This window comes from Clytia hemisphaerica, unplaced genomic scaffold (genome assembly GCF_902728285.1).
Source record: "Clytia hemisphaerica strain Z4C2 unplaced genomic scaffold, Clytia hemisphaerica genome assembly, whole genome shotgun sequence".
NCBI lineage: Eukaryota > Metazoa > Cnidaria > Hydrozoa > Leptothecata > Clytiidae > Clytia > Clytia hemisphaerica.
Genome location: NW_027104020.1, coordinates 1,132,570 through 1,142,162, shown reverse-complemented (window position 1 = coordinate 1,142,162; position 9,593 = coordinate 1,132,570). Strand labels below are relative to the sequence as shown.

Below are 9,593 nucleotides of genomic sequence, written 5' to 3'. Positions count from 1 at the left end.
CTATGGGTGACTTTAACTTCTTTGAAGTAGGTAAGGTTAAAATTCTTAAGATTTTAATTATATCCTGCCCAGTTTTTTAAATTCAGCTGAAACTTTTACCATTAGAAAGGGAATATTATTGGCTTTCAGAAAATATATACTTTTGATGTATAAAAATTTGTTGTTCTAAAGATATGATCAATTAAAAGGAATGTGTCAAGGAAGGTGAACACATACCTTAATTGGCTGTAAAAAAAATATGCGTCGGTAGAAATTTCTTCAACTTTCAACAATGATAGAACACACCTATTTAAAAAAAATTAACCAGCGCATTTTTCATCTTTCTACTTCTTCATTTTCCATGAAGCTCTCAAAGTTAAATAGAATTTAAGCACATAAGATATTCTTATAATTGTGAAATGTCATTTGCGCTTTCGCTACGGTGGAGTGCATGACGTAACTCGCGCGGAAACAAACTCGCCTTCTGTTGGCTGGTCATATTGGGCGTTTTGGCGTTACCACCCTCGAAGCAGTGGGCGCCTTCGTCATTCCGCAACTGTCCACCATTTTAAATGAGTTAACAATAGATCCAAAAGGGCGCCCTCATCAAGAAAGATCATTTGCTTTGGTCTCCGGCTTTGGGAAGCAGTAATGTTTTCGATTGTTTTCGATGGAAAATGGTAAGAAACTTAAGTTTACAAGTGTCATTCAGTTTTTGCTGGCTGATAGAATGGCAGGATCCTGGATGGTTTCCCTAACTGTTTGAGAGAGAAATTTTTGATTTTCGTGATTTTTGGAGGTGCCGTTCGAGCGCTGTCATGAAAATAGGGTTAGTATTGACTATATAGGGACAGTGATCATAGGGACACATTGTTTGTATTGTATTCTTCTTTGATTGACAGGTCTTTTGATCCAATTATAAAAAGGGAGAATGAAATTTTTTTATTACTGATATTCAATTAAACCTGACGTCCGCGCTCGATAGGATCGATCATCGGAACGGATCGATATGTGATCGATGGATTATTTAACAGTTTCAGCTGGACTTGTGATTCTAGGGCATTTTTAGTTGGATTCGTGATTCTAGGGCAGTTTTCGCTGGGTTCGTGATTCTAGGGCAGTTTCAGCTGGATTCGTGATTCTAGGGCATTTTTAGTTGGACTCGTGATTCTAGGGCAGTTTCCGCGGGGTTCGTGATTCTAGGGCAGTTTCAGCTGGATTCGTGATTCTAGGGTAGTTTCCGCGGGGTTCGTGATTCTAGGGCATTTTTAGCAGGACTCGTGATTCTAGGGCAGTTTCAGCTGGATTTGTGATTCTAGGACATTTTTAGGTTGATTCGTGATTATAGGGCAGTTTTAGCAGGATTCATGATTTTAGGGCAATTTTAGCTGGATCATCAAATCCCAAGCTTAGAGTTTTTTGTAATTGTTCACATGAAAAAGAGTGAACAAATCCAGTAATACTTTGCTACCTACTTTAAATAGATGAAGCAGTTTAACTTTTCTCTCAGCTCAGCCCTGTCTTGAAAATATGAACTTTGATTATGTCCTGCACTTTAATGCGCTTGATGTAAAGTCATATCTTAGGTTTATGTTCTGAACAAGATGCTTAAATGTCAGGAGTGTACTAATACCTTTAAAACCTTTAAAATTCTAAGAAAACTTGATAAGACTTGATTTGCCAAAAATGAATGAAAATTAAAATGTGGATCATTTTTCATGTCACAACCTTTAAATCAATAGAATTAGGTGCATACATTTTATAATTGTCTTTTTATTTCAATAGAAAATATATGAAATGAAATAATAATACAGAATGGTGACTGTGATCTCTACTTCAAATAAAGCTTGCTCAAACCAAAAGAATGGTGATGCATTGACAAATAATGATCACGAGAGGAAAGAAGTCCTTTTAAATCATGGCGATGGAATATTAGATGCTGGACTTCTCACCAAATCTAAAAATGCTGTTTGTTATATCTATTGTAGTAAAGAAGAAACCGAAAAGTATGATAATAAGCTCATCAGTTATTCCTTTTCTTAAATTGCTTTTTTTTGCTTATAAAGTTAGCAGCTACGTTTGTATATTATTTTTATACTGGGTGACCCAGAAAAAAGTATAATGGTTTGAGTTAACTGTGCTCAAGTTAAAAGCTTTTGAAGTCAAAATTCACTTTAGAAAGACGTTTTCTCAAAAACGGGGTATCAAATTATGCATTTTTTAACATTTTCCACTGAAATCTTTTCAAAAAATCGCTCATAATTACTGTTTTCCTATTTTCCACCATAATCTTTTGAGGATGAATTTTAAAAGTTAGCTGAGATCATTAATTGTTACGTAAAAGTCATTAATATATTAAAAACTATGAGGTTCCCTGAATAGAATTGCGTTAACTTGATTCCCCATTTTTGACGTGTTTTTGGACTTTTTCAAAAGCGGATTTTTATTTCTAAAGCTTATAACTTGAGAACAACTGAACCAAATTTAAAAAGCTGTATACTTTTCCTCTTAACAATAACGAAAGGATTCATTAAAAGTTCACATTATTTCGGAAACAGTTAACTTAGCTAACCCTTTATACATTTTTTTGGGTCACCCGGTATTTTTCCAGCTTGAATTTAGTTTACATTGGCAATTATGCTTAAAACGAAGTTTAAGCATAATTGAAAATGTAAACTAAATTCAAGCTGGAAAAATCATAGTTCGGACCCCCCTTTCTTAAGGGGAGGGATGACACCTTCCGAAAAAATGAAGAAAGGGATCGCAGAAATTTTCATGAAAAAGTCAAAAAGAAGAAAGAAGTTTATTATTTCGCTTTCTCTCTCTAAAGATATTTCACATATATTTGTTAGCTATTTTTGTATAAAATCCTTGGGGGATAGGCATGTTTAAAGGTTGGGATCGTTTAAGAAGGGGGGTCAGACCCCTTTCTGCACTATGGAAATATTTTAATTCTTTTATGGAACTTATTTTTTCTTAATGATCTGAACATGTTCCTGAATTTGAATGCCTAGAAGAAAATTGACAAATCCACTTTTAATAACTGAATTGTTTTGATAAATGTTCACTAGGAGAGGTTCAGGATTTTTTGCGCTGATCACATTGAGTGGTATTGAACACAAAGTCATCATTACAAACAATCACGTGCTATGCAATAAAGAAGAAGCCGCATGCGCAGTAGCTCGTTTCCATTACGAAGGGAAATTACCTGGTGCTGATATCCGTTTGAAGCCAGAACTGATGTTCCATACCAATGATGTAAGTGAAGAGACTCTATAAATCTATAGAAACCCAAATGTCCCCTTAACTCAAACAAGTTTTCTCGTCCCTGTAGTTATCAATGCCTTATAAACCTTACTCTATAACATCTATAACTCGAAATTTCCTCAACCTTAACAAATTTGTGTTCCCTAAGCGGGTTCTAGTAATGGAAGAAACTCCACTGTATTGACACATGGCCCACGTTGTCACATCACGCAAGTCTTCGTTTTATTAGAGGGCTGGCAGATTAACTTATTGGTTCATCGCCCGGGGGGGGCAGCCAAGCAAAATGACTGACGGGTATGTGCGGGCACTAAGGGTGTATTTTTCAAGGCATCCGAAATGCACTGTAAGGGTGGGTTTTTTTGCCGCCTGCGCTGTAAGGTAGAAATTTCAGAAATTTTTTGAAAAATCTAGATATTTTGACCAAAAATGCTAGAATTTTGACCACTTTTTGCACGAAAAGGATAGAAAATTTTGGGGAAAATGCACTCTAAGGGTATGATTTTCACTGATTTTTGCTGCACTGTAAGGGTGCAATTTTAAAAGCCAATTTTTGGCCCGCACATACCGTCAGTCCGCAAACCCAGTGCCCCCCCCCCGGGGTTCATCGTCAGTTTATGTGTAGATTCATCTTTTTTGGCCATAATAATTGCGGTTGTCTGACGAAATGCTCTCTTTCTGTCATTGACTTTACCTGTTATGTCAGGTTATGTTCTGGTTTAGAAATAGCATTTATTTTGTTTTAATTTATGATTATAGTCAGTTATAGTTAATATTTTACGATTTTTTATTGCTCTACGACTTGTGAAGTTTGAAAAACTTTTTTGTGTCATTATGTTTATACTGCTTAGGTTTTCGAATGACTTCACACTTTTAAAATTTCCATTGCTTCTATGGTAAGCAGTCTCATGGTGAATTTTTTTTTCAGGTCTTAGATTACACCATCATTGGATGTGATGCCGATACAATCGAAAACCGTTTCTGTATCGATCCCATCGAATTCGCTGAGGAAGATCCCATGAGCGTCGGAGATGATATTTTCATCTTTCAACATCCTAAAGGTGATACCAAGAAATTCAGCTACCAGAAAATCTCCAGGATCGAACGCCCGTATGTTTATTATAATGCTGACACCGATATCGGTTCGTCTGGCTCTGTAGTTCTTCGTAAGTTCAAACTGATAGCGGTACATTCAAAAGGTAGTGATTTGTTGCAGTACAACAAAGGCACGCTCTGTAGCGAGATTTTACATCATTTACGCACGGGTACATGTAAGTAACTTGTTTTTATGTCCAAAATTTGCGTTGTGCTTTCTCCTTCTTTTGTTGAATTTCACCTACTTGTTTCCTTGGTCTATCTTTAAAATGTCAACCCCCCTCCCTTTCGTCCTTTAGAAAGGTAAGGTTTTAAGCACCCAAACGTATGTTCAATAGTGAAACAAACTAGAAAAATCTTATGATTTCAAACCCCAGTAGCACTTTCAAATAACACACTCAGTTCTTGCGGGACTTAATATGTCACTCCCTTTTATATTAGATACACAACCAGCCAGCTTTTCATCAGAATCTGCTTGTCAAAAAAAGAAACGAAAATCTGACGTCTTAGGTATGTATGAGAAATGACTTAGTTCGCGTTTCATGGCATTGAATGCTCTCTATTAAATGTTTCGAATGTTTAATCAATCACCCTCCAAATATTATGCTAATCTTTCTAAATCGTGAAAATTCATTATGCCCTTTATTATGCTTTCGCAATAAGTCGTTTTTAGCATTTACTATTCGTGATATGCACCACTGCAATGTCTTCTGACATTACATTACGGACCCAATAGTTGATTGGTTCTAATTGCAATGGTGCATATCATGAATAGCTCTTGTTTTAGGTGTACGGTGATTTTGCCTTCCGAGAAGGTCGTAGACGCTGCACCAGCATGCATCTCCTCTGATATGATTCGATATAGGGAATGCGTATCGTCTACAATATTTCTGTCCCAACTTACCCCCGTCTTTTCTTTTCTTTGACTAAGTGTCATAGCAATACAACGACTTCTTTTTGTCTTTGTTCAATAAATGAAAAGTTATAATTATAATGGATGTGACGAAATTATGCAAATTTATGCAACTTTTGGGGTAACTGTCGGACGAGAAATTCATACACGATACGCGACGCCTCTATCAAAATCAATTCCGGAGATGCGCGCAGCCTAAGAAGGGCGATCAATTAATCTTATCGGAGGTTTTGATTTTTCCAAAAAAGCGATGCATTGTGGGATTGTTTCGGGAGTATTACAATAGAATTGCCTCGAGGAATTCCTAAGAGATTTCTATTGTAATCTCATGGTTGATTGAAATTCGATCGACGTTTCTGTTCACGTTAATTTGTAATTTCCCCCGAACTTGTAATTTCCCTCCTAGCTTTTGTAATTTCCCTCCTAGATTTTGTAATTTCCCGCAAAAGTGAAATTTTCATCGTCTGGAAATTCATCACCTTTTTCATCTTTCTTACTAACTTCAAAGGCTTAAGTAAATGGAATACTATCCAATTAAATCTCGATTCGCGTTTCTATGACTTTTTTGAGACCTCTTTTTAAGTTTTCAGATTGATTTCCAGTGTTAAATTGACGTCTTTCAGAATTGTTAGAATTTCAATCCAAACCATGAGATTAACCAGGAATTCCATGCTTGTTTTCGTGAATTTCTGGATACATCACCCTCGGTCAAATTTCGAAATGTTTTAAATTTCCCTCGTTGCACTCGGGAAATTTCAAAAAATTTCAAAATTGACCTCGGGAAGTTAATCCCGAATTTCCCTTATAACCATGAGATTACTAGTACTAATACTTCCGAAACAATCCCACAATACATAGCTTTTTTAGAAAAACCAAAAACTCCGATAAATCTACACGTTTTTTTTTTTTTTAAGAAACACACTTTTAAGAAACATGAGGCTCAGAATGCCTAAAAACTAAGAAACATCTAAGAAACATGCTGAGGCTGAGAATGAGAAAATAACATTTTGTAATTCAGTTTTTCTTTAAGAAACTTCTAATCCAGCCTTCCCTAAGGCTGAGAATGCTAAAAAGTTTAGAAACATGTAAGAAACATTTAAGGCTCAAAAGGCCGATTTCTTAAGAAACATTGAGGCTGCTTGGTAAAACTAGTTTCTTAAAAAAAAAGAAGACGTGTATTAGAATGGGCTCTTCTAGAAAAAATCCGTTTATGGGGGGTGGAGGATATATTATTTTTTTCATGGATTACCCCTGGACATTTTGATTTTTAACCCCCTGGACACGGGTTATACCCCTGGACAAACATCAAATCAACCCCGTGGACACAAAAAATTACCCCTGGACATTGCAATTTTTTGGTATTTTTTTTAATACCCCTGGACAATTCATCCTCCACCCCCTATGAACGGACTTTTTCTGGAAGAGCCCAATAAAAGCATTTTTTTAAGAAAGCTTCCGAGACAAATATATTGAATTTGTTTTTCAGGAGAATTAGAAACAGCTAACAAACGAACACGTGACACAGAGAACACCTTACAACAAAACACTTTCAATGATCATCACATAAACACCGTCAAACCAACTGAAGACCAACTAGCTGACCTTTCCAAGGAAATTGTGGCTTACTGGAAACATTTAGCAAGAAAATTGAAACTACCGAACTGTGAGGTGCAACGTATACAAAAAGACCATGTCAATTATGATGACATTACTGAAAAAGCCAATGCAATGCTGTTAACTTGGTTGGAACTTGATACAAATGCTTACATCAGCACTTTGAGAGATGCGTTAATCAGTTTGGGTAAAAAAGACACAGCTGTCAGACATTTCCCAATGTAGAATTGCTGCTCTCTTGAAATAGATCGAGATTAAAAACTATTTTAAAGGGGAGTAGAACAAATATTTTAGAATTTGCCTTTTATGACAAAAATTGGACCCTGGGGATCTTAGCCAAGAATGGCATGGCAACGGAACCTGTTATTTTATATTTTTAACACAAATTTTATTCACACTTACACTCTACGCACCTTAGAAGAATATTGCTTTATTCTAACTTTTTATTTCGCTGTTGTTTTTTGTTGTTTTGTACATAATATCGTATTTATAATAGCTATGTATTATACCATTTTTGAAAGTCTTTATTATTATATTATAAACCTTATACTTACAGGTAGTTCAACTTTTTACCTTTTGTACATAATATTAAACTTTAAACAATATTATAAGAAAACACGGTATAGAAAAGACTATATTGTTATAAGCCTTATAAATAATTTTGGTGTTTTTTCTTGATTTACCTCACAAATTTTAAGCCAACAGCTTTTAAGCCAAATTTATCGTATAAATTCTTTTTTGTAAAACATGTTTCCCTTGTAAGGGAAGCCAAAATACTTATTTATTAAATTTGGGTTCTGCCAAGCAACCACGCTACTGCTCAGAAAAACTCTTGATGTTTAACGAATCTTTGACAATGCTTAATAATTTGTGTAATAATTTAACTTAAATTACTTTTATATTTAGTTTAGGTATTTTAAATAAAACATTGTCTGTTGATTTTACATGATAATGATGGTTTTACAATGTCAAAAAAGGAATGACTTTTTTGCTTCTTGGTCAATGGAAATGAGAGATGCTTTATCTATCCCAGCCACCGAAAGGTATTTATTTTGGTATGTTATTTGATCCCTCCAGCTGAGGATGACGGTAAATCAGCACTTTTACCGTCCTCGATTTTGCGGGGCGGAATTGCGGGTTTTTCCAAATCGCTTCAGTCACGCTACCGTCCTCAAAAGTGCAAATACATAAACTCGTTTAAGTTTGCTGCTTCGCTCGAAGTCAAGAACTCACTGGGATTCAAGATAATATCGGCTTCGTCTTTTGATTTGTCTATTATTAAGAGCGAAAAACTTTGAGAATGTTCACGAACAAAATTAAACTTGGTAAAGATGCTTATTTTTTAGTCCAAAAAATAGGAAAGACCTGACACAAGGAATAATTTGAAAACTGATACTTCTTTACCTCTTGATAAAAATTTTTGTTTATTTTGCAAAAATGTACTTGATGATGTCACCCTCGTGTCTTTCGAAATCAAAGTATTTCATGGACCGTGTTCATACGCAAAACACAACAGAGAAGCCTACACGCTTTTTTTAAGAAGCATATACAGCACCTGACCCCGAGAATATAGGTTTCTCATTTTTTAGCATTGTAGCCCTAACGATAGTTCAACTTCATAAAAAGTTGTTTCAGAGCCTACTGTTACAAATTACTTATTATTTATAGACATTAAATTTAAAATACTGAATAGAAGCTGATTGGATACTACCCGAATTGAGAAATTTTTTAAATAAATCCTCTCTAAATCGAAATCTATTTGAACTAAATTATGATGATAGGGTATTTTCTTATTCCTAATGAACAAAGATAATGGGGAAAATAGTCCATTTCAATATTTATTGCTTTAAGTTAGATATTTTGACGAAAATGTTTGACCTACCAGTGCCGTAGCAACTGGGGGGGGGGATAATTTTTTCAAAATGGTTATATTGCAAAATGCAAAGTTTTTCTTGTTTTTTCTTAAAAGTATTTTGTTTTGAGTGCATTTTCAAGCAATCTAGAGCTTAAATTTTCAAAATCCCAAAATCCCAAAATATTGTTTTGGCACAAAATATTTCTAAAATTTGCTGTTATAATTAATCCCATTGAAATAATATCAACATTTTACTATTACTACAATCAGTGCCAAAATACTTGGCACAAAAGGAAGATTCCCCACCAAATTTTATAACTACAAACTAATTTGGAAGCGCTCTAAATTAGGTTTGAAGAGTAGAGTTTTAACTCTGAGTTTTAACGCTAGACTTAAGTCTTAGGATCTGAGGATCCAAAAATTTAAAAATTGTCCAATAGGGCTTGAAATATAGCCTATAAATCAATAAATCCCTCCCAGGTCGAAATATTTGATGAAACTAAGTTGAAAGCCCGACATTGACATTCTCGCTCGAACTTCAATTTTCGAAAAATGGTAAAATAGCCAAAATTGCCAATATGTTAAGGCACTGATTGTAGATGCCATAAAACCAAACCTAAATTATGGGGGTTATAACGAAAATGGGAGTCAACTTCAAGGACCAAAAGAATTAGGGAAAAGGGAAAGGATTTTGGAAGTTCAAAATTTCATTCAAAACATTCAATGTTTTTTAAAATGCAAATCTTTCAGGTCTGATTCAAATTTCACCTACATTCTCGGGACCAGGTGCTGTACTTTACAAGAATATTCATAAAGAAATTGGCCAAACAATTAAGAATCTGCTAAGAACGTGCACGTTGTTATATATTTTTT

At 34.8% G+C, this 9,593-nt stretch overlaps 1 protein-coding gene across 1 annotated transcript; it reads left to right on the top strand.

Moving 5' to 3' along the window:
• The first annotated feature begins 1,766 nt into the window (after positions 1–1,766).
• LOC136811508 (uncharacterized) lies at positions 1,767–7,519 on the top strand. Its single transcript, XM_067068130.1, has 5 exons — positions 1,767–1,985; positions 3,051–3,237; positions 4,172–4,514; positions 4,780–4,848; positions 6,738–7,519. Exons 1-5 carry the CDS (start codon positions 1,795–1,797, stop codon positions 7,088–7,090), a joined length of 1,143 nt encoding a protein of 380 aa, XP_066924231.1. The 5' UTR covers positions 1,767–1,794; the 3' UTR covers positions 7,091–7,519.
• Positions 7,520–9,593: the final 2,074 nt, after the last annotated feature.

Coding starts and splice junctions, on each gene's coding strand:
- LOC136811508 (XM_067068130.1), top strand. CDS start 1,795: ATGGTGACTGTGATCTCTACTTCAAATAAAGCTTGCTCAAACCAAAAG. Junction 1,986..3,050: donor AGTAAAGAAGAAACCGAAAA/GTATGATAATAA, acceptor AATGTTCACTAG/GAGAGGTTCAGGATTTTTTG. Junction 4,515..4,779: donor TCATTTACGCACGGGTACAT/GTAAGTAACTTG, acceptor CTTTTATATTAG/ATACACAACCAGCCAGCTTT.